Below are 26,622 nucleotides of genomic sequence, written 5' to 3'. Positions count from 1 at the left end.
GACAATTCAAATCTGAAAGAGACTTTAGGGGATACCTTTAGTCCTTCCTCCAGCTCTCCACTTTTACAAACGAGGAAGGAAGACCTATTTAAAAAAAGAAAGAAAGCTTGTCTATAATCACATCTTCATCTCTACATCCTAGCTTTCCTGATTTCCTTCAAATCCCAGTAAAAATCCTTCCTTCTACAGGAAGCCTATAGTGTCTTCTCTTTCTTAATTATCTAGAATTTAATTTTGCATATACTGGGTCTGTTCACAGTCATTTGCATGATGTTTCCCACATTAGACTATAAGCTCTTTAAGAGGAAGAATTTTTTTCTTCTTCTTTTTTTTTTTTTTTTTTTTTTTTTTTTTTTTTTTTTTTTTTTTTTTTTTTTTTTTTTTTTTTTTGTCTTTCATTGTATCTTCTATCCTTAGCCCAGTACCTGGTTTATAATAGGTGCTTAATAAATGTTTATAGACCAAAAGACCTAGGCAGTAAGAAGCAGAGCAAATCTTGTAGTTCCTAATCCCAATGCACTTTCCACAGACAGGAACCTGTGATTTCCTTGCCATAAGGAACTCCCAGTACCGAAACTTCCTCTACAAATGTTGCTAGACTCCAAAACTTAAATCCTGAACTGCAAGGCTCTCTCTCCTTTCTCACCTTTGCCTTTTACAATCTGGATTCCTTTCACATCTCACCTCAAACACCATCTTCTGCAGGTCTTTCCCAGATCTCCCCATTCCCCCGGAGCCCCACTTCCCACCAACTGAAATGGGAAGAATATACTGGCTTCCCCTCCCCACCCAAGGTTATCTTCATCTGCTTTGTATATCTCATATACACCTATTTCTGTATATGGTATGTCTCCTACTAGAACATTAGCTTCTACAGGGAAGGGACTGTTGCTGTATTTTAGTTTTGATTTGTTGTTTCCAACTTTTTCCTTTGTGTTCTCCAGTATGCGGCACATAGAAGGAACTTAACAAGCACTTGTTTATTAAGAGTTGTCTGGGGTACTGAAAGGATAAGTAAATTTAATCATGATTGTGTCATTAAGTATATCAGAAGTGGGATTGAAGTCAAGCCTTTTGGATCCCAAGACTATCTACAACACTACCTCACTTTCAAATTTACTATACAGTATGAAAGAATTACTTCTCTAAGTAATAGGCTACTTCACCCAACCAACAGCACACCTACTATTTGGGGGGAAGGGGGTACTTTTTATTTAATTGAATTTATATTTTATAACATTATACATTATATATATATATATTATTTTATCTTATTTTTATTGTATAGATTGCACAATTGATTGCAGATATCAGGAATAAAAATTGAAATGGGAAGAATCTATTTCTTTAGAATTCAAAAATGCTCCATTAATAAAACTAGCTTGACAGAATTGATTTTCCAGGTAGAACATTTCACTAAAGACAACTGAAGTGGGGAAAAATATTCAAGGAGAAAAGCATTCCTGGAATTGGGGAGGGCCAGCAATCAATCAGGTAAGTCTAATTTGATGAGACTTCATAATTGATTTTCTAGCTGAAAGAGTTGAACCAAAAGATGAAGTTGACATTTAAATCTTTTAAAGTGGATAAATAAAAATAGTTGAGGGAATTTTTATCGACTGAATTCCCTCCATTAATATATTTTAAAAAAAAACTGATTCTACTTTTTTGTGCCAAATAGCTTTCAATGCATTTTTAAAATAATAGATCCTCTCTAGAGTATTTCTAAGACTAAAAAGACCAACATAACTCAGATTCTTCTACCATATGGACAGGAATAAGAATCTATACTTCCTTTTATTAGAAGCATAAAACAACAAAAAATTCTACTACCTACAATCTTCTTAAAAGCACTTTTGAAATGAAAATATAGTAGCATTTCTTCTAAATATTGTTTACAATCTTAACAGGAAAAATATTATTTCAGTAATGATGTTTTTTACCTTCTGGACACTGGCAGCTGAATCCACTGAGACTTGAAATGCATGTTGCTCCATTTTTGCATGGTTCTAAAATGCAGTAATCCACCATGGATTGGCAAAACTCACCGGTGTAACCTGAAACATGATGTTAATTTTTCACATTAGAAAAGCTAATTCCTTGAAAAACATGACATAGTTATTGACACATTCACATTAGCTTCCATTCTTTTAATAAAATATCATTACCATACCAAAACAATTTTTTTCTCTTTATATATTTCAAATACTCTAAATGGTTTCTCCATCTATAAAGTGTGCTTGGAGGAGAAGAGGAAAGTGAACCATATAATTACTGGCCTTCCTTCCAAGTCTAATAATCTAAGTAGCATAATTAGGGAAGAACTCAGATCCTGGAATCCGAATAGGCCTTTTGCATTGCTTTTCAAGGTTCTAAAAGTTGGGATATCTCCACTATCAGTTTAAGCCCCCATGAGCAATATTCCACCATCAAAGTTTACATCCAGGGGCTATATTGCAATAGAATGATTCCTTGCCTCAGCTCCTACCTCCTACTGGATGGAGGGCCCAGAAATCCATCTTTAATGTTATTCCCTATTTTTTAAAGCACTATTTCTATGTCAACTGCAAACCTGGATTTTGGAATGAAAGGATATTGAGGGGGCCTTCAGGCTCACAAGTTTGTAGATTCTATTCCTTTTCACTAATTGCAAATTCTCTCAAGAGTATCAAAGTAAAGAAGAGACTAAATGTGAAAGGCTTTTTTGAATGGCTTCACAATCAATCAAGGAGTCTCCTCTTCATCACTTAGTTAGCTGACTGGAACCAGTTATGGAACATCTATACCTATTCTAGGATCATTAATATTTTTCTTTCATATCATCACAATTCCCCTGGAAGCAGCTTCCTAGCATCCCTCAGAGTGAAGCTTTCTCAGGTGAACTACACACATGACAAATATCATACCAGTCACTATCCAAAGATCCAAGGAACCAAAATATCTGGGAGGAAACCTTATGGATAATTTAGTTCAACCCCAGTGGTTTAGAGATGAAAAAATAGAGGCTCATATCATCTTGAGCACTAAATCTCAATCAACACCTATTTGCCAGACCACAAACTCAACTCAAATAATTCTCTGTGAAGCAGACTTACTATTGTCATATTGACTGATAGTAATATTTTAATTTTGCAAGAAGGCATGTTATGTGGGGATTGAAATCTCTCTCAGCACCTGCATAAGCACAAAGGACTTCCAATGAAATTCAAATTTATTGTGCATTTGGCAACACAGTGCTCCTGGGGGACTTTCAATAAGACTAGCCTTTCTGAATTATTTGTGTTGAATGACTATCATTAGTCCTTGGTCGTCGGCCTTGCAAAGAATGGTTGATTTCAGATGAAAGCTGTGGGGAGCTATTCACCAGAGCTGCAAATTCCTGCCAAATGAGTCACAAGCTACAGATTGCAAATGGAATGCCAGTTGTCCAGAATCCCCTTCTTCCTTACATATTTGAATGCTATGCAACAAAATCTAAATAATTAAAGAGATCTGAAAAAGAAGTACCAAAAAAAAAAAAAAAAAAACTCAGTTTCCATGTAAAAAACCAAATCCCAGAAGGAAGGAACTAATTGTTTTCAAGCTTAACTCTGCCACTTTTGTTGGCTCTTGGATCAGAATTTCATTTGCAAATGAAAGTAGTACATTTGGAAGAGGAGCTGGTGAAATAGTGAAGACTGGGTTCCCTCCTGTACATGAAACTCAAGGCCCAATTTATACAACACCTGGGTATAGTGAGGAAACTTGAGGGAAAAGAAACAGAGCTCCGAAGTCTTTTCATGCATCAGACAATAGTGTTCACCTGTTTGTCCTATATTCATCAGGAAAGGAACAATTTCTTTCCTAAGCTTACAAACCAAGTAGCTGCCAGGCAGTCGACTGGAACAAACCATCAATTGTTGCTAGGCTGCAACAACTTGAAATTGCAAATAAATCTCTCAGTCTTTCACAGAAATGCTCATTTTCATTCTTTGAATGTTCATCCCCAGCACCTGGCCCTAGTGTCTGACACATAGTTGGTGCTTAATAAATGCTTGACTGATTGATGTAGTAATTCTCTACAAAGGCAAACAGTGGCTTTTTAGAACATAAGCTACTAGTTTTGTGTTTTAGTTTTTTAGTGACATTTTAGCTTATTAGATATAATGAAAACATCAAATCACATGAATGGGTGAATTCTGATGGGATGTCAATGATAATGGTAGTGATGATCATGGCAATGATGTAAGCAGTCAGACAGGCACACAATAAGATCATGGATATAGAGTTGAAAGGGATCTAACAGGTCATTTAGTCCAGTGCCCTTATTTCACATGAGAGAACCAAGGCACTGAGATCACAGGATCAGGATCTGGGATTTAGAGGGCAGAAATACCTTAGAGTCCTTCCAGTCCAAGACATTTCTTTTTCCAGATATGGAAACTGAGATCCAGAGTGACTCAAAGAACCATAAGGATCATAGATTTAGAGCTGGGAGAAGTTTAAGAAGGCATCTAATTCAACTCCCTCATGTAACAAATGAAAAAACTGGGGCCCTCAAAGACTAAATAACTTGTTTACAGCTACACAGCTGGTAAGCAACCAAGAGAATTATATCCATTTTCTGTGCATTCTTCCTATCAAACCAAGTTGCCCTCTTATGTCCCTAAGTTGGGTGAGAACTGGGATTTCTGCATCCATAGTATCAAAAATCTGTCATTCAGAAATAGGAAGAATTGGATGAAAGGGAAATGCTAGTACATGTAAAGTTCAACTAAGCAGAACTAGGTCTTTGAAGCAATCAGCTGAAGATGATCAGTGGCAAAAGGGAGTCCAGAAACTTTAGATAAATTCAGTGGAGAGACTATTGGATTTGGTGTCAAGAAGACCTAAATTCAAATCCTGATTCAGATACTTGCTAATCATGAAGCCTTAGACACATCATTTAAATCCTTGATTTTCTGATCCATAAAAATGGGGATAATAACAGTACTTGCTTCACAGGGCAGGGTGAAAATCAAATGAGATCATATATGTAAAATGCTATATAAATTCTATTTATTGTTATTATCATTACTAAAACGTAGGGTTAGATCCGAAGAATTAGAAGACAACAGTAAATGAAAACCAATGAGAGTCAAATTGCATATTTTCAGCTGTAATAGTTTAATTAAATTAAACATACAATGTCAATACAAGCTGTCAGAAACAAAAATTGAAAGCCTGGCTCCATTTGTCCAGATTTTCACTAACTAGGGGATGTCCTCTTTGCTATACTTCCTTAGTTTAAATAGAAATTACAAAGCAAAAGGCCCAATCCCTGTCAGTCAATTTATGAAATGCCTGCCTCAATTAATCCCCAAGAAAATGGCAAGGCTTTGGATATAATACTTAGGAACTTCCTTGGTTCAAAGGACAATGAGGGAGTATGATCTAGGAAGTAGAAGGAGCACCAGGCTATAAATCAGAAGACCTGAGTTCTTGATTCTAGTGTTTCATTTCACTTTCAGTTGTGTTTGACTCTTTATGATCCAATTTGGGGTTTTTTGGAGCAAACTTACTAAAATGGTTTGCCATTTCCTTCTCCCACTCATTTTACACATGACTAAACTGAGGCAAACAGGATTAAGTGATTTACCCAAGGTCATTCATCTAGTTAGTGTTTGAAGCTAAATTTAACTTAGGGAGATGAGTCTTTCTAACTATAGACCTGACAAATGAGGAAAATGAGTCCATTCTCAACAACCTCTCTGGCTATGAGGATTACAAAAGTGCTTTATAAATGCTAAGGTGCTCTAAGAATGGAAAATGTTATCATTAACCAATAACTATTGCCACACCAGCCAAAAGACCTCACCTGCACTTCTCTCCGCTCAGGAATCATATCAAGTGACCAAGTCCCTTTCAATGATCTCGTATACATTTCTAGTTAGCTTATTCAATTATGTCATGCCCACTTGCTTTGTTCCTTTCAATAAGCTAAGAGCTGCTGATCTGGGAATCAAGAAGAAATCATGTGTCTTGGAGGACTAGTTTTCCTTGCTCCTAAATTCTACAGTCATTTTCCAAATACCTCAGAGGACAATGAGTTAAAATAAAGGTGTGACATCTTACCACTGATACTGATGCAGATTATTTTTACCTTTTTTTTCTGAAAATCCAGTTCATCAACTTTTCACCATCAAGAATAGATGTGATTTTATTCTTTTGTCTCTTTAAAATCTGGTCTCATGACTCAGAGGTACTAACCTGAACAAGTGAATTAGAAGATATTTAAACAAAAGGAAATACAAAGATAGTCTAGGGTCCTCCATCCTTTTTCTTGTTAAAAGACAGAAGTATTTTGTTTCTATTCAAGTTTTTCTTTCTTTGGAGAGTAAAATATACAGATGATTCAAAAAAATAGATAGCTTTTAATCTTTCCATGTCTCCAAAGGAGTTAACTATTACCAGATGGCATGTGTGACTTTGGACAAATCATTTAAATTTTGTTTGTTCCTGGAAAAGGAAATGGCAAACACTCTAGCATCTTTGCCAAAAGAAACTCATGGAGAAAGGTCCATAGAGTCACAAATGATGCTATGATCTCCAAGGTACTTTCACACTTTAAATCCTGTGAAACATAAGATAAAGTACAAAGATATGTAGCCTATTTCTAAAGATTTATCTTCTTATTCCCTTCAATCTTGGGATACAATTGTTCTCAGTTCTTATCTAATCACAGCAAAATCCAACCAATATATCTCCATCACTCCAAAAAGTGTATTATGAGAGCTTTTGCCAAATCCTCTGATAAATGCAAGTCAAAATTTTATCCAGTATTATTCAGATCAATCTAGTAATTATCAATAAATGCCTACCATACCTATCATGACTGGTTTTTATTGACTGTTCACTTTTGAACCTTATAGATGTCCCTTAATGCTAAATCTCTACTGGAGAAGGGCACCAGCCTCACAAGGCTCTTCAAAGTCAGAGATGATTCATTCTAAAACTGGGGAGGACAGAAGAAAATTGCTCAGACCTTGGTGCATTATAGAAACAGACTATATATTAAAGACAGAACAGGTGAGATACACATTCTTGCTCACTATGGGGCTTTCAAATTCATATTCACATCTCAATCTGCCTTTATGTGCCATAATGAAAAGACAGATCTACTTAACCCCTCTATCAATAATCTTGTGATTCCTCATTTCTCTTTCTGTCCAAATAGTGAAAATACTGATTTTCCTAGCTATATTTTTAGACTTGTCAGTCTTTTGTGATCCTAAAGGTTACAATACATTAAATGAAATCTTTGTCTATTTTTCATCATCCCTACTACCTGATCTACCTATGGTCTTTTCCCATCAGATATAATTATTTTTCTTTTTCTGCTCCAAATTCTCTTGCCTATTTTTTTTCCTTTGGATCTTCATGACTTTGGGCAAATCATTAATTTCTTTGGGGTTTTACTTTCTTTATCTGTAGAATGAAAAAATTGGTCTACAAAATATATAGTATCCCTTCCAGCTCTCCTATGAGTCTATGTTTTAGACTAAAAGTAGCAGTTAACCAACTCATTGTGCTTCCCATCCAACTGCACATCATAATCTTGACAATATGTATCCTTCAGCTAGTTGTTTTTTTCCCATGTAAATTATATAAGCAATTTCCTCTAACTAGTTATGGATTTTACTGAGGGATCCCTGTAGGAATCTCAGGCTTAATGTCATGCCATTCTCAACTCCAGAGAACTTCACTCTTTATACAGAATCCTTCTTTCTGCAAGATATCCTCCATAACACTGGCAAACACCATTAGCAAAGCTACGCCTCTGTTTTATACCTTGTTTGATACTAATAATTAGACACTAGTTGAAAAAAAAAGTGATCTCTGTGGTTGTATCTGTCAAGGAATCTACTCTGGCAAATTATTAAAGAAGATTGCTTCAAGCTGTACTTTGTTCTACTAAAAAAAAAAAAAAGTAGTTTTTATAATTAAGAGAGAAGTATGGTATTATCTTGCATTATCTACAACTCTTGCTGTGAAGATTTATTTTCCTATCCATAAAATCACCTATAAAAAAGTCTTCCTATTCCTCTTCATATTTTCACCAAAGATGCCCTTAATATATGTATAGGCAAATTTTACTCTTAAAAAGTTTATAAAGATGAATTAATGGGTTCATAGCTCAATAGCCACTGATCTATTTTCAGCTGCCTTTTGATGAGGGAAGGAGTACATATCTCTTAAGTCAAGCACTGCAAGTGACGATAATCTGTGTACAAAATTTGAGACAAGGTAGCCCATAAATCAAGGTCACAGAACCAGGAAAATGTCTGTGGCAAGACTTAAACTTAGGCTTGACTCCAAATTCAGCACTCTATCCACTTCACTAAGGCTCTCTTGCATTTGGGGAATTTTTGTTGCTATTATTAAGTTATTTCAATGGGTCTGACACTTCATGACTCCATTTGGGGTCTTCTTGGCAAAGACACTGTATTAATTTGCAATTTCCTCCTCTAGCTTGTTATGTAGATAAGGAAACTGAGACAAATAGATTTAAGTGATTTGCCCAGAGGAACACAGCTAGTAAGTGTCTGAGTTCAGATTTGAACTCAGGAAGAGGAATCTTCCTAACTCTAGGTATGGCATCTATCCACTGTATCATAAAGCTGTCCCTTAGGGAACTAGTCCATGCTTTCAATAATCTCAGGTTGTCATTGAGGGCCATGTTTTTCAAATACTAATATTCTCCTGATTAAAAAAATACATTTGAAAAACAGATCAAGAAGAGAAAAGATAAGAATAATTGGACTACCTGAAAACTATGACCAAAAAAAAAAAAGAACCTTGATATAATAATGTAAGAAATAATAAAAAATAAAGAAGTTATAGAACAAGAGGGGAAAATAGAAATAGAAAAATTTAACTGATCATCATCCAAAAGATATCTACAAAGAAAACATAGAGGAACATCATTGCTAAATTTCAAAAACCCCAGATCAAAGAGAAAATTTCACAAGCAACGAAGCAAAAAAAATAAAATACTTAAATATGCTGGAACTACTATTAGAATCACACAAGATCTATCAGTAGCTATACTAAAAGACCACAACTTCTGAAATATTACATATGACAATTGAAAGAACTAGGGTTGAAGCTGTAAATATATATACAGCAAAAATAAATGTAATATTAATGAAAAATGGGGTGAAATATTCTCCTGGGAGTGTTATATAGCTATGAATAATGGGAAACAATTATTTCAGAAGATTCAAAATGACAGTTGGCTCAAAAAATAATGCCAAGGTGTTAAGTAATTATAGCTGGCTTGGCTTGTAGTATGTGTCAAACTAAATCTAGGGTATAAAAAAGGACAGGCAAAATTGGAAAAGGTGGGCTGGCCATGGCATAAGAGTTAAAGTTAATGGAAGAACAGTCTATATTTTACACTGGCATCTACAAAACATTAAAAGCTGCAAAGGAAGGTCTTTATTACATTATGTAAAGATCAATGGAAGAATATGAGCAAGCAACACCTAAGTTGAAAAAGCTAAGTTGAAAATCCAGTGCAATCCCAGGTAGAAACTTTCTGCTGCTGCCACATAAAGGAAACAATCTCTATGCAAAGAAGGGCTTTGTCATATCCTACATTAGAATTTTCTGGCCTTTTGGAAATAGTTTAGACTCCCAATAGAGATTATACGGCTTGAAAAGCTTTAGACTATCAGGGGATATAAAATTGTACTGCCTGTGGCTCTTTTACTAATCAGATCCCATAGAAATGATTCTACTATCTCTTTCTGTCAGACTGGTTCAGAGCAAAATGCCTGCTAATGCTGACTTCATGATGGCCAGCTCCTTACAAACTGTTCCTTCTAATCACTCTCTGTATTATAAGTGATCTTGGAAAAAAAAATTTTTTTGGTCTTATACAACAAATAATAAAAGAGATGAACAAAGCTGGCTAAATAAATCTGCTCCCAAAATGCTTGTCTATCGAACCATTGCTTTGAAAATATTTGCTTTCCTTCTGAATTCTGTGTTTCATGTACCTCATGTTTCATGTTCTTTCCCCAGAAATTATATATACACACGTGTGTGTGTGTGTGTGTGTGTGTGTGTGTGTAAAATAATCCAGAAGCTGATCACTTCTTTGGAGGTATGACTTAAAAGCAGCAGGATGGGAATGGAGCTAGGCGCTATTTTTGCCTCCTGTGCTTTTAATAGATTAGCATGTACAGTGAAGTGAAGCTGCCAAGATTTTGACTGAAATAATGATGCCATCTAAGGCCCACCAGCTTTAGTACTTGAATGATCCAGGCATAGTGCTGAGATCAAGTGGACGGCCCAAGATTAATACACTGAGGTAAAAAATAAAGAGGGAGAGTTAGTTCATTGGGCAGACATTCAATTTCAGGGTTGTTCCCATTTCCAAATCTAAAGGCAAAAATGAATTACCAGAGAAGGAAAAGAATATGCATGGGTAAGAAAAATACATGATGAACAAAGGGGAAAAAAAAAGTTTAAACATCAGAGGTGGAGGAAGGGAAAGATAACAAATACCCATAAAATACAGCCAGGAAATAGACTATAATTAAGCTACAAGAAAAGCATCTCAAAATCAAAAAGAAAATAAAATGAAATCCTGAAAGAAAAGCATTCAGCAGGATTAGGAAAACAAACTATTGGAAGTTAAATACATTAAATCATTATGTTCTATAAATAAAATGTTTCATTAAATCTTTTTTCCCCAAGAAACTAAGAAACATATTTTTAAAAAACAAGCCAAATAATCCTGTTAAATAATAAATCAAACAATTTTATGACATGTATATCAGACATCAATAATTCATAGATCTGGAAATACATCATGGGTATTTCCTTTACCAATGCAAACCTCAATATCTCCATAACTTAATGGGAAATCGCTGAGAGGGGTTATGGTCAAAAAAAAATTCATCTTTGTCTAACCTAATGCTGAATCTCTTTAAATTTATCTGGGCAGGTCCTGGGACAACAGGCTGACCATTACCAGGTCACATTCTCAGCCTTCCTCAGCTCCTTAGGATGAGCCAGAATTTGGGTTCCCTTGAACACTATAGTGAAGCATTGAAGCAGGACTTCCATGCATAATAATTCAGGGGAAAAAAAGATTAGCAGAAAAGTCCTAGGTAAGACAAACCATATCTCAAGTTAAATAAATATTGTTTGAGAATTTATTAGGTCACATGCAGTACCATACAAAGTACTGTATGATTTTTATTTTGTATTAACTTTTTTTTCCATTTCTCTTCCCTAACTCCCAAATTTAAAAGAAAATGAATCAAATTTGAATTGTATCACCAAGTATGGTGTCCTGAATATAACAAGAGCTAAAGGAATTAAAATGAGGAGAGAAGAACCAGAATCAAAAGAACAAGAAAAAGAATAAGAGGAGGAAGAGGAAAGACAATGATGACAGAAAAAGAAGGGGAAGAAGAGACAAATAGGAAAAGAGAGACATGGAGATAAGAAAGAGAAAGAAGAAAGGAGCAAGGAAGAGGCTGAGAACCTACTTATCTTTCAAGCCCACAGCTTAAAATTTTTATGTTTAGCAAGAGAAGCGAATTGTGCAGTGAAAAGAGCACTAGATTTGAAGCCAAAGGACTTATATTCAAATCTCATTTCTGTCACTTGTGAGCCTGAGAAAACTCACTTAGTCTTTCAACATTCATTTGCCCATCTAGCATACAAGATTATTGGGTCAAATGATCTCCAAAAACTACGATACTAAGATTTTCGAGATAAAGTATTTTTCCTTAATAATAACCTGCTGTCCCCTCTCTGAAAATCTAGCCAAAGAATATTTTATTTTCCTACAATATCATTTTATTTATCTACATTATCATACTTCAGTGAAGACTAGATATGAAGTGTATTCACCAATAAGTCTCAGTAGAATTATAATCTTAAGAACTATATTATTCTACACTAAGAACTGTACTGTACTTAAGAACCATACTATATATAAGTAAAGGGGAAATTTTCCATCTTTTTCATTCAACAAACTCACCAAGCATTTGTTCTATGCATAATTCTATGTTGACATCCCTAACTCACCAAGAGGACTATTGGAAGGATCTTTCTTGCCATGAAAACAAGATTACAATCCATGGCAAGAATATAGAAAGAGCAAAACAGAAATGGAATGTGTCAAAAGGAGTAAGCCAGTAAGCCACTGAGGAAGAGGAGGATGGAGAGATTGATATGATTAGGGATGACTCAGAAAGGCTTCATAGTTCTCTGAGAGTTAGTAAAGCAAATAGAGTACTATAATGAGAGAGTGCAACATTACCAAAAGCTTGGAGGAAAAAGAAACGTGGCGAGCTCACATACCAAAAGATGTCAACTTAGCTAAGACAGAGAAGTTTCTATCGAAATAAGACTAGAAAGGTAGAAGTGATCTAGATTTTGTTATATAGCTCTGAGTGCTGGACTATGTAAATAAATTGCACAAAATCCTGGGAAGGTAACTACAAAAAAGAAAAAGGGAGATCCTGTGTTCCAACATGTCCATATCACAAATATACTGCAAATGTGTCACCTAGAACTGAATAATGTCATCTGGGAATGGTACGATTAGCCTAAGACGGAACTTCTAAAATTGTTGACTCATATTGAGTGAGCAACCCACTTAAACATCCAAGGCTTTTTCCTCTGAACTGTTGTCTAGCCAACATTTCTAAGAAACAAGAAATTGTGAGATACTTTCTCAAAGGTCTTGTGGAAACAGATGTACAATGTCTATGGCATTCCATGATCTAATATTGTCAGAAAGAAAGAAAGAAAGAAAGAAAGAAAGAAAGAAAGAAAGAAAGAAAGAAAGAAAGAAAGAGAAGTTAGTCTGACATAAAAAAAACTTCTTTATAAACCAATCCATGCTGCATCTCAATGATCACAAGTGCTTTTTCTAAATGATCTCGACCTATCCTAAAAGTCCTATAGTGAATTTTAGACACATGGAATTTGAAATGAAAATGAAACTTCCAAAAGAAAATGTACAGTTAGGCAATTATTAGGGTTCAGGGCCTAGAGGAGTATAGGAAAAAGTCAAGATTAAAAGTACTTTAAGGTTTTGTAAAGAGCTGTACATCTCACTGACTTTATAAAATGGGTGCTATGGATGTAAGGAATTCCATTTACAGGTGAGGAAATTGAGGCTGTAAAGGGTATGGTAATTTGCCCATAGTCAGGAATCTGGTAAATTTAAAAGGTAGTATTTTTAAAATTCAGATTACTCTTGACTCTCAAATCCAGCAGCTTGCCTGTCATGAAAACCAACAAAACAAAGTTTCCATAAGGATGGAGTAGTTAGTAATGTTATGCTAAATTAAAAAAATAAAACTGAATGGGAAAAAGCTCTTGAATTTTTAAGAAGAGGAATTGATTAATAACCCTGAACAGCAGTTTTTGTAACTGCAAAGAATGGGGGGGGGGGGGGAGAAAGGGGTCTGATGTGTCCTGGAAGGCACAAAAATTAGAAAATTACCAAAGTCTCCTTAACTTTGGGGGAGTTTCAGGTCTGGAATATCATCCCTCCCACTTTTTTCTTCTATATGTGAAAGGCCAGGTGAAGAAGACCTGATTAGGGAAAATAGATTTAATAGAATAGAAACTAGAAAGGGTGGGAAAGCTTAAGGGCAATTATAACTCAATTATAATACATAATAGGGAGTCCAAGAAGTTCAGGATAGAAAAGTAACTAAGGAAGTGGAAGGTAATGAAAAGGACCTTGAGAAGAGTTGGACTGATAGGGAGTAGGAGACCACTGAAGATTTTTAAGTAAAAAAAAATCGATTTGCAAAGTACTGGGAATCTGTCTGCTTAGATAAAGTCCTTGGCTCAGCGGGTATGGTGACAAACCATTTAAATAAAAATATGAAATTGAAAAATATCATGAATCCTAAGAATGTTTGCTTGGATTTATTAATTCAGATTTTAGTCCTCAATTCATAGAGCATGAGTGTTAGACCTGGAAAAACCTTCTGAGATTATCTAGTCCAATTTTCTTATTTTATAAATGAAGATCAAAGATAAAAGGTGATAAAGATCACAAAATAACAGTAATAATAATAATAGTAACTAATATTTATATATAGCACTTTAATCTCATTTTAACATAGATTGAGAACCAAAAAGGATATTAGATTAGATTTTATAAATAAGGAAACTGAAGCACAAAGCAGTTGAATGGCTTGCCTAACATAGCACAGGTAAGTAAGAGAGACAGGATTACAATCTATATCCTCTCAACTCAGGATTCTTTCTACTGTGTCACCTCTAAGCCTAGTTAGGCATTTAAATGTTAACTGAATTTTAGAGTGGACTCAGACTGTCAAGGGCACTGAATTCACAGTCCTGTTGGAAATGCTAAATTCTTTATCAGAACAGCTTCAGTTTTAGTAGAAAACTCAATCTTAGCAGTTTTCATTACTATGACTTGCATGAAAAGCAAATGATGTGGTTAATGTTCTTAAAAAGAAAGAGAAAAAAATTCCCTCCTCTGCCAGTTAAGAGAGACTTGGTGAGACACATCCAACTAACTTTAATCTATACTATTTCCTCACCCCCACCCCAAGTAGGAACTGACCTATTTACAGCTCAAAGGGCACCTTGACTGTCTGTCTCAGTGTAGTTATTTAAAATAGTAAAGCTTAAACCAGAACTGGGACTTCAATTTCACTCTGCCTTTGAAAGTGAGGTTGTTTTTTTATCAAAAGTAGGTTGAAATCACCAATTAGTCAACAGTGAGGGGCTTTGAAGTTGAAAAGTGCTTTGTAAATGCTAAGCAGTACTTGGGAAAGGAAAATCATAGATTTGGTCTTTTGAGAAAAAAAAATAATTAATACATTCTTGAAAAAGCATAATTCTTTTATTGGGAAAAGTGTCTGATTAAATTAAAAGGTAGAGATTCCTCAAAGATCATGTCCTCCCAGAAACCATCCTTAGCTCATACCACGTCACCTAGCCCATCCCTTTATTAAGGACAGAATCCATATTTCATTGGTTTCATTTGTTCACATATTCATTTGTGAATTGTTCTTGAGTCCTTTTGTGTCTTCACCAATCTTAATGGCAAATTCTTTGGGAGAAAGCACTAAACGTTCTATGTTTTTATTTCATGTTCCCCTTACCACTTATCAAATACTGTCTAAGCATACCATAAATATTAAATACAATGTGCCTAAAATGGAGTTCGTTATCTCTCCCTCTACTCCCATTTCTTCTCCTAACTTCCTCCTTCATTCCAAGGGTACTACTATTCTTGGAATCATCCAGGTCCTACACATACTACTTCTCTTTTCAGTTGCTATTATTACCCTTGGGGAGAACTCATCACCTCAAGCCTGAACTCTTGTATATAACCTATTAACTGTTTCTTCATGTCTCCCTCCTCTCTAGCCCATCTCCTCTGACCATAGCACCCTAAATTCAGTAAACTCTAAAAGCTCCAGGATCAAATATAAAATTCTGGTTAACTTTTGTAAAATGATTTAAAATCTGAGAATATGTTTTTTTTAGAAAAAAATGTTTGTTGAATTCAAAGTCAATTTTCTAGAACTGAGATTATAAAAATAGTAATAATACCTATAGGATTCTGGTGATTAAAGTTCTTTATAAACTGCCAATTTCAACATAAATATGAGTAATATCAAGGCTGAATAGCAATGTCCCAAGTAAAGTCCACAGCTAAACATAACTTCAAAATCAACCTTATTTTATGGGTTATTATTAATTATTAAATGGCTACAAATTCCACCAATAGCTCTTTACATTCAACCCTGTGGACCTCTGTTTCTCGATTTAATGAGGGATTAGAGTATATGTGTAGGTCTGAATAGGACTTCAAAGTCTATTTAGTCCAAGTTCTCCATTTTACAGATCAGGAATCTGAGGCATCCAAGTCCCCTTCTTGCTCCAAATTCTGTGATACCAAAAGAATAATTCACAACAATGTCACCCTTGAGGGCTATCAGCAAACCCACTGAAAAGAGCCAGGCTGATAGAAAATGCAGTCTACCAAGTGATTGATTTGTATTCTAAAAGAAACAATTCCTAGAAATTGCTACTGGCTTTAATCTAATCTATTCTAAGAACTAACTCCAATAATTACCTCACATGTACCATTGAAAAGACATGTCATGAATAATTCGGAGACCATAATGCCCAATCCATTTACCACTTGGGATGTCCTTTGATGAATGAATTTGTTTGAAAGTTACATAGTCTACTTTGCATGCAAGTATATGATCCAGAGGACAAACAAGGTCACAGAATGTTAGCCAGGAAAGGAGCTTTAGCATTTACCTAATCCTGCTTCCTTCTTTCACAGATGAAGAGCCAACTGAAGTTCAGAGAGGAAGGCCATGATGTAGTAGAAAGGACAGGCCACTGAGAATAAAGAGACCCATTCTATTATCCTAGCCCTAACTCACTGTGTGGATGAGATAATTCCTGAGGTTCTTTCCAGCTTGAGAATTCTATGATTCCAGGATTTTAAGTGATTTGTCTAAGATCATACATAAGTAGTCAAATTCTAAATCATCTAAAAGATGATTCTTTAGAAAGGAAGATACTCATGAGGCACAGTATAGGAAATAAACAAGTAGTTAGGATGAATACTCAGACCCCATATCAAGATGGGAAAAGGTTTTCAGTAATTTTAAAAGAATCAGCCAAGCTCCCATAAAAACAGTCTCTAGCTTTCAGACTACTTAAACCCAGCTGCGGTTCTTAGGAAATCTAAGTGATCAGCTTATCTTCATTCAACCAAACAAGATGCAAATGACAACTGGCTTTGAAATGGAGAGCCTTTTGTAGTAACTAAGCAGCATTAATAGCCTAAAACAGATTCAGACATCTTTTCAATGTGAAAAGGCTATGAACAGAACATCATAGAGGAAAGCATTTGGGGAAAAAAATGAGATTTCCACATTTACCTTTAAAAATATGCAGATGAAGAAAAGATTATATATCCAACCATAATCCTTTTAAAGCTCTAACTTCTTTTAGAGGAAGTGATGAGGTACAATAAAACTGTGGACAAACCACATATTTGCCTTTTTTCCATTTAGAAAGAAAGGCAAAACTCAGGGATGCTCTCCTGGTTTTACATCTTAAAGTCTCATCTCTTTGCCTACAGGATGTACCAGAAAAATTAAGCCTTGCTTGTGATGCTTTCAGGATTGTTATCAATGAAAGAGACTCAGCTAAATTCCGACAGGCTTTGCATAAATAGATATTGCTATTTTTTTTAAAGATTTCTAAAGTTTATTATGATGATAATGATGATTCTGGAATCACTACTGAACCAAAAAGAGCCATGAGACATTTTGTGCCTGTTAGTTACATAGGGAAAAATGATCATTCATGTATGTTTTTTCCCCTCAGTTTTGCCTTCAGAAAACTAAGTAGTAAATCGCCTTATATTTTCAGAAGGAATTTGAAATGTGGGATGTAAGCTCTGTGAGGGTAAAAACTATTTCATGTCTTCCTTTGTAGGTCTAGCACCCAGCAGGGTGACTAATAATTGGTAAGAGTTTAATGCTTGTTGAACTCAAGTGAATAGGATGTAAATGATAAAGATTTGATAAATCACTCAATTTCAAATCTAGTCTCCATTTTTATTGCTAAGTACATTTCAGTAAAATTAAAGTATTACTTAGCAGGTATCACATATCCTTACTTAAAGAGCCATTTGATACTATCTGCATATTTATGAAAAACAAGCAATGAAAACAGGTATACACTGCAAGGTCATCTCTCACTTCCATCTTCATTTAAATATAAATTTGGTTTCTCATGTGGAAAAAAACACATAAATACAAATTAGTTATTAGCCATATATGCAAAACAGTAAAGGAGGCATGGAAATTTGTGTTGCATTAAAAACAGTTGATTTAAAAGGGACTTGTAATGGAAACTTCCTCTTCCAATTTGATCTCTGGTCCCTGAGAGAGAGAATAAACCTTAAAGAGGCTGTCCATCCGGGTTGTTGGTTATAAACAGGTCAGTTCAGACTCTATTGAAAAAAAATAAGGAAATAAAATAGGCATCCATCAACCAGAGAATAATTGAATAAACTGTTACATAACTCTAATGGAATATTTTTGCAACCTTAGAAATTCTTCAAATATGAAGAATTCTAAGAAACTGGGGAAGATTTATATGAACTGATGCAAAGTAGGTAGCTAAGAAATAATATAACCACAATCATAGAAAATCACACATCACAATTTGGATGAATACAGTGAACAATCTTGACTTCAGAAGACTTATCCTGAAACATAATTCATGCTTCCAAGAGAAAGGTGGTAGACTAGAGATGTGGAATGAGATATACATTGTCAGACACAGTCATTTGTCAGTTTGCTTTACCAGGCTATGAGGAATGGCAATAAATGGGAAATAATAATAAGGCAGAAAAATTCAGGGGGGAAAAAACATTTTAAAAGATAATTTTAGAAAGGAACAAAGAGGCTCTGGCAATAAATGAGAGATTAATGTTGCCCTGAAATAGTTACTTCCAAAAGGGAAAGATATGATAAAGATTATGGAGATTAAAATGTAGGACCTAGTGATTTGTTGGATGTTGTAGGAAGGAAAGGAGAGAGTAGAGTCTAAAACTATTCCAAGGTTTTGAGTCTGTATGTGAATGGGAAAATGGTAGTGCCATTGACAGTGATATGAAAGCAAGAAAAAGGAACATTTTTTTATTTGATAAATTAAAATTTTTAAAAATTAAAATTTAGTTTAGTTTTTTTTTGATATGCTAAGTTTGAGAAGATGGATATACAAAGTCATTAACCATATATTGGTTATATTGGTATATATATTACATATATTATATATGGATATATTATTGGTTATATTGGTATTTTTGCAGTATTGCCAGGAAATAAAAATGACTGGCTTATCTTCATTCAACCAAAATTCAGTTCAAATAGCACTTTCTACATTGTCTTTCCTAAGTCATCCTATCCATCCACAGCTAGTGATCTCTCTTCCAAAACAACCTAGTATTACTTTGGATAGATTTTCTCTAACTTATATTGTGAAATTTGTCTTCCCCATTAGGATTTAAGATCTTTGAAGGCAGAGACTTTTTCACTTTTGTCTGTACCTCCAGGGGTCTAGCACAATACCTGGCACATATTGTAGGCATTTGATAAGTGTTGCTTGCTTGATTGATTGATGTGCAAAAAGGAGATGTCTAACAAGAAGATGAAAATACAGATCTAGAGCTCAGGAGATAATAAAATGCTGGAGATATGGGTTTGAGAATCACTGAAATCCAGATGTTCACTAAGATCATGGAGTGGATGAGAATATCAAGGAAGAAAATTTAGGGAGAAAAGAGGTCTGAGGATTGGAGAGAAAGAATGTTTGTAAGTAAAAGTTTCCTTGGAATTATGTTAGACTTCCTGAGATATCCCTGAAGATAATTTCTATAGGGTGCCTTATAAAGGATGTGGAAACAAAAGAGATAATCCATGGCCTCTTCCACATATATGAGAAGGCTGCTGGAGGCCCAAATGTAGAAATTCCTGAGATCTAGGTTCCTTCATCTTTGGGTAGTTGTAGGACATGGAGCCTAATCTAATGTAGGTTCGAGGACATCTATCTAAGACACTAAGACACATATCACTGCCTAATAAAACCAGTCATTTTAGTCAGAAGGTTAGATTAGCAATTGACCTTAGTAATAATAATAATAACAACAATTAACATTTATAGAATAAAGTTTGAAAAGCACTTTACATATGTTATTTCATTTGACCTTAAATGAAACAACATGACAAGTGGCCAATGTTTTCACTTCCAAAATAAACTTTGGATGCTAAAAGAAAATATTAATGAAGTTGTCTTTTAGGTTCCACTTGCTAAAATCAATCAATAATCAATTAATAAGCATTTGTTAAGTGCTTACGATGTGCCAGAAAATCCTGAGAACACACAAAGAGGCAAAAACAGTCTCCTCAAAAAACAGGAAATGGGGGGGGGGATTGGAGAGTTTTTTTTGCAAATAGACTTTTCAAGATGATCTGGCATGACTATGGCTGAAGAAATGTGGCAGTGACCACTAAGTCAAGAAAACATGGATTCAAGTCCTGATTATGGATGGCATCAGTCAAATCATATAGCCATTCATGCCCCCATGCAACTCACTACGACTATATACTAAAGAAGAAAATTTGTTTTATGTCCATAGATGGCATTTCTACCTCAAGTACTCCCCTATACCAATGAGATTTTCAGTCTAAACAGCCCCCAAAATGGTTAGAACATTTATAAAAAGCCTTCATTCCCAAATGTCGTGCACTAATCAACTCTTCAATCTGATATGTTTGCCAACAACAGTAAGGACAAAGGACAAACCTTGCCATTTGTCCAAACATTTAATTATCTCAGACTATTGTGATCACAGACTGATAATATAAATTAATTTATAGAACATGCTAATAGTGCTATGTAAATGTCAGCTGTGACTATTCTTCAACTAATAAAGATGTCCCTAAGTTAACCCACAGTCACATATCTAATACCATGTACCTGTGGTACATATTAATTAGGGATGCTGAATTCAGGTTCAATCAAGCCATTTTTATTGCTCTTATAAAAGTAATTATAAGGCTATTGTTAGATCCCAGAACCATAGATTTAAATCTAGAAGAGCCCTTTGAGGCTACCTGATCTAAGCTACCCATTTTACAGATATGAAAATTGATACCCAGAAAGGTGGAAATAACTTGCCTTAACTCACAGAGTCAAAATTTGAAATGAGGTCCTCCAGAAATTAACTTTCCATGGGTTATCTAATATTACTGAAATCAGTTTTCAAATGTATTATGCAAATATTGCTCAGAATGTTCTTCTGAGTAGGTAGAGGGAAAGAATTAAACATCTGGACAAGCAAACTTAGGGATAAGTACATTGTGGGGGAAAAATTGGTTGAGCTATGAAAGTTTCCTCATCCATCATTATGCCAATTTGATTATTAATCCATGGAGATTTCCCTTCCTTCTTAAAAATGTTAAATTTGCCCTTTTAAAATTTCTACATATTTCTTCCAGTTCTCTCCTCTGAAACCAGATAGAATGCATCCTTTAAATGAGACAGTCCTTTAAATACATAAAGCCCTCTTATTCCTTCTGAGTTATCCCTCAATATATAGTTCATTTTCCAAAAGGATGAATTGTATATAAAGGATAAATGCATAAGATTTAGTGCAAAATGCCATTTAACACCTACCAGCCAGGCAAACACAGGTGAAATTGTTCCCGTCATGTTTTTCAATTGCATCAATACAGGTCCCATTGTTCTGACATGGCTGTACTTGGCAGGCGTTGAATTCTTCACAGAAAGTGCCCACATACTGGTCCTCACAGTCACAAGAAAAAGTTGCCTAAAATAAGAACTTGCAGTTATTATGTATGACTGTGAATTCTCCCAAATCCCCATTTCCACTCCAAAACCCATACAGATCAACAGTATCCCCATCTATAATAAAGCAAATAACATCATTTGTAGCATTATGCATTTAAGATCTTTCTTTTAAAAACAATTTAAAAATACTAAATTCCCTTAATGCTTAATTTCAAACATTTATATTTATAAGCATCTTAATCACATTTACACATTTTCTGGATTAAAAAACAATAATCAAAGCATGTTTCATTTGAATCAAAAGTTGAAAAACAGTTTTGCTGCTTCACAAATGGTGATTTTATTAGTCCAGATATCTGGTGCCTTCAAAATCTGTTAGAAAATCCAACCACTTAATTATTGTATAGCTTCTATTATTACCAGAACAAAGTAATAAGTATTTAACAAATTTGGAAATATAATTATAAATATAACAGAAAAATCTTTTAAAGGATGTGAAATGAAAATGAGTAAAAACATTGCCTACAATAGTCTATATTCCATCAGTTCTCAAAGTGTGGTCTAGAATTCTTGGAGGACTCTTTCAGGGAGTTCATCAGATCAAAAATAGTTTCATAATAATGCTAAAATATTTTAATTTCTAATATAGTAAACATCAATAGATATAACCCACATAAACAAAAACTTTTGGAGGACCACCATAATTTTTAAGAGCCCAAAGGACACCTGAAGTCAAAAAGTTTAAGAACCTCTAGTTTATAAAACATACAAAAAATTTTTGTATTTAGTGTATAGAATTAATAAAGCTCCATGGACTTGAATATTTTTATCCTGAAGTTGAAGAGTTTAAGTTTAAAAACAACGACTTTGAAAGCCAAGAACTGCCAATGGAAAAGAATTTGTTGGGGCCCTAATTAGCTAGTTAGCTTTAAAAGGGAACTACTAAACAGATATTACACCCCTTGGGAAGCAGAAATATAGGATCCAAATAGACTCAGATGCCTGAAGAAAGAGAAAAGAAATATTTTAAAAGATATACTTTTAAAATGTTTGTAACAGTCCTTTTTTATAGTGGCAAGGAATTGGAAATGAATGGATGCCCAACAATTGGGGAATGACTGAATAAGCAATAGTATATGAATGTAATGGAATACTATTGTTCTATAAGAAATGATGAGCAGACTGATTTCTGAAAAGCTAGAAAAACTTACAGGAACTGAAGCTGAGTAAAGCAAGCAGGGCCAAGAGAACATAGTACAGAGTAACAAAAAGATTATGTAATAATCAAATGTGATGAACTTGGCTCTTCTCAATTCCAATATTCTGGGGATGGAAAATGACAGCTATATATAGAGAAAGAACTATGGAGACTGAATATAGAATGAAGCATAATATTTTTACTATTTGTTTGTTTGTTTTTTCATGGTTTTTTTCCCTTTTGGTCTGATTTTTCCTGTTTAACATGACAAATATAGAAATATGTTTAAAATAATTTCACATATTTAACCTATATCAAATTACTTCCTGTCTTAGGAAGGGGAGAGGTAAGGAGGGAAGGAGAAACACAAAGTCTTACAAAAATTAATGTTGAAAACTATCTTTACATGTATTTGGAAAATAAAATACTATTGAATTAAAAAAAAAGATGCACTAATCAATATATATTATATTGATCTATATGGGGATCTACATATTAGATAAGTAGTTTCCTAGCTCTAAGCTACATAGCTATTCTGATTTTTTGACATTTAAAGAAAAATAATAGAACAATCAATCATTGGAAGTTCTTCTATCCAAAAGGTCAAACAACTAATGAGAACAATATATTTAATTTACATTTTCATTAGTGCAAATGATTCAATTGAAAATGTTATTTCCCTTTGAACATCTGATTTCCCAAGACTTTTTAAACAGTGAATTTAATTTTTGATAAGGTATTAGATTGTTCTACACTCAACTAGGACAAGGAATGAAGGAGGCAGTAAAGACCCTCTCAGACTCATCAGAAAGTAGATTTTAATGATGACCTAAAGAACACTGGAGCTATCCTAATGTGTATTTTTGAGGGTGGATTTAGGAGAGTTCAGATTTGTAAATTTTCTTCCCATTTGACTCTGTCATTGAATAATTTTGCTATGCTAATAGGCAACTTAATGAACTGTGCAGTGATACCAATTCTCTCTTAAAAGGTCTAAAAATGACACTGATTTTGTAAGAGGCTGGTATTTTAATATTACATAGATATAGCTTTAACTCTTGGCTTCCTATTTATACATTTTTGTGGAAATTTTCATAATTGAAAAATATGTCTAGAATAATAAGAAATTGTAGTACCCAGTTTTTCATGCTTGACTTAAAAACCAGAAGAAATTAATATTTTACATTTAATGAAGTCTAGCATCCTTTAAATATCCCATATGTCAATAATACTATCCTAAGTGAAAGGAAAATACATACAAACCTTTGCAATGCTTGGAGAAGGTTTTGTTCTAGACTGACAAATTCTCTAATTCATGGGGGTTTCTCTCTTTAAGAACAAAAACATCTCCTTTGAGAATCTTCCTGAAATATATTCCATGGTTCCCCATTTTTATAAATGTATGTGCTACACAATATTTAACTTTTTCTTAATTAACCCAGATCAACATTATAAACCTCAGTTGTTATATATACTTCCAATACCGAGTCTCTGGAATTGTGAATTACTTCTCTCTTAATAGTCCTAAAAAATGATATTCTTTGTCCTAGTGTCTGTATTTTAAGAGTCATTTGTTTCTTACATGTGTGCCCCCCATGTTTGTATCTTGGTCATAAATCATCAATTCTTGTGCACCCTCCACCCCAGAAAAAAATCTGATAACCTTTGAAAGCATAATACTTTCTTTGCTATTGTGTTTAATTGTTCTTCATTTTTAACTAATATTTTCTCTAACAGAAAAAAAATTAAAATACTGGTGGGAGTTTATGAGCTATGATTTTACATGGGAGCTAATCCACAGAACTTCCAATAGTAAGGTAGTTTTTCTAGGAATACATGTGTCCAATTACAATGGAAAAAAGAAAATATCTCCTGAGAATTCCTTTGGCACTTCACACTTCAAAACTTGTCTACATCATTCTCTATCCATTATTCCTTCTTTGCTCCAGTTTCTGATAAGTACATGGCACTCCTTGTTGTGACCAACCCTGTTATTTATGTCACTGATACTATCCCTTCCTACATTCTTTGAGAACTTGTTCAAAGATCTTTGCCTCCCTTACTTTTCCATCTTTAATCTCACTTTTTCTCATGCTTCCTTCTTCAGCAAACACAAATATTCTCAGGTCTCCCCTCCCTTGTCCTTCAAGCCACTCCCTTTTCTCTTTTCTCGTTTTCATAACTACACTCTTAGAAAAAGTCATCTAGACTCCTTATCTCCACTTCTTCACCTCCCAGTCACTCAACTTATTTTAATGTAGCTTCCTAGCTGACCATACAATTTGAAATCACCCTCTGCAAGGTTACAAATGATCTTTCAACTTCTAAATTGTCATTTCTCTGAAGTTTCTGACATTATTTGATCAGGTAGTTAATCCCTCTTACCTAGACTTTTTCACATCACTTTTCTCGTTCCTCTACCTGTCTGCCTTCTCCTTTTCATCCTCCTCTGCTAGACCATCATCTACGTCTTTCTCCTAATGCACATTCCCCAGTGCCCTATCCTGAGCTGCTTCCCCTTTTCTGTCTGTGTTTTTGCAAATCATGTTGTTCCTACAGCTTCATTTATGATTTTTCCAGTGTCTCCCAAATCTCTATTTCTAGTCCTAAATTTTTTCCTCTACTTCAGTGTCTTGGATATCTAAATTCTCATTAGTATCTCAAATAGTACATGTCTAAGATGAAATGCATTACATCTTCTGTCTAACTCTACCCTTTCTCCAAAGTTCCTTCTTTCTATTATGGGTACTATCATTCTTCTAGTCCCCTAGGTTTAAGACTTTAGAATTATCCAAAACTCATCACTTCTTCATCTCCTAATACCCAATCCACTTCTAGGTCTTGGTGCCTCTCTAACATATCCCATAGAATACCCTTCTTTCTACTCATAAACTCAAATCTTAGTTTAACTAAGGCCTCTGGCCTCAAATCTAGACTTCTTAATCTCCACACTAATCTTACCTTTCTTAAACCCAGCTGGCAAAATAATCTTCTCAGTTCTAACCCAATTCTGACCACCTCCTTTTCTCACCTCTCTAGTAGCCAATATGCTCTTCCTTCCTTGAATTTAAGTTCTGTGAGGGCAAGGATTGTTGTTGGGGGGGGGGGGTTTGTATTCACAGCAACCATCACTGTGATTTACTTATAGTAAAATGTTTAATAAATGAGAAGTTGAATTGAGTTTCCACACTAAATAAAAACAAACCACTGGAAGCTCCTTTCTTCAGTCTCTTGTAAAAACACATAGAATCTTCTGTCAATAATCTTGAATCACTTGAAAGCAGATCCAGCCTAGGAATAAGCCTTGTTACTTCCGATTATTGCCTAAAGTCACCATGATCTTGGTCACATATCAAAAGTACAATGAGACACCCCACCTACTCCATACAAGTAAAAAAGAACCAGTCTTAATCAGAGGAACTCTAGCCCCACAAATTTATTTGGGGCTAGAAACAACAGTATTCTTCCCTATTGATAGACATGGAGTTTATCAATGTACCCATATGTACCCATCATCTAAGGCTCTCAGACTAGCATTCCTCTTACAGACAGAAAAAGTCCAAAACTTCCCTATCTCTCTTTGTGTTTTGTCAGACCAACATTTCCAGACCACTTGCAAGATGGGAACTTGTTGCATCCACATTTTCTGAACTCTGAGCTCTGTGAAGATAGGGTGATTTAAGGATTTCTCAGCTGAGTAACAATTATTCTCATTTGGTCATTACTTACTTGGTATTTAATGTGACTCTAATGGTACACCTGATAAAAAAAGGAAAATGTTTGTAAAAGAAATGTGGCCCAATTTGATTTTTTAAAAGATAGTTTCTAGGACTGAAATTACTTTCCACTGACAATTACAAAAACCCAGATAACCATTTTAATGGTAATAAATGGTTTCATCTTCTTAAGGCTAATTTAAAACTATTTCACAAAGTCAAAAGACCACTCCAACATATTCACTTACAAGGCCTGACTTCATCATTGGGAATTCTTATTAAGCATGGATTTTGCACTATCCTTACAGAAAG

At 34.5% G+C, this 26,622-nt stretch overlaps 1 protein-coding gene across 1 annotated transcript in view; it reads right to left on the bottom strand.

Moving 5' to 3' along the window:
• Positions 1-26,622, bottom strand: part of DNER (delta/notch like EGF repeat containing) — a 326,206-nt gene that overhangs the window by 95,374 nt on the left and 204,210 nt on the right. Inside the window, exons 6-7 of the mRNA XM_031957886.1 lie at positions 21,262-21,415; positions 1,944-2,057 (exon numbers count right to left, since the gene is read on the bottom strand). Of these exons, the coding sequence (XP_031813746.1) occupies positions 1,944-2,057; positions 21,262-21,415 (268 nt within the window). The remainder of the gene's footprint in view (positions 1-1,943; positions 2,058-21,261; positions 21,416-26,622) is intronic.

The sequence above is a fragment of the Sarcophilus harrisii genome, chromosome 3 (genome assembly GCF_902635505.1).
Source record: "Sarcophilus harrisii chromosome 3, mSarHar1.11, whole genome shotgun sequence".
In the NCBI taxonomy this organism is placed as follows: domain Eukaryota; kingdom Metazoa; phylum Chordata; class Mammalia; order Dasyuromorphia; family Dasyuridae; genus Sarcophilus; species Sarcophilus harrisii.
Note: the sequence above shows the minus strand (reverse complement) of the source record. Positions and strands in the feature narration are given on the sequence as shown.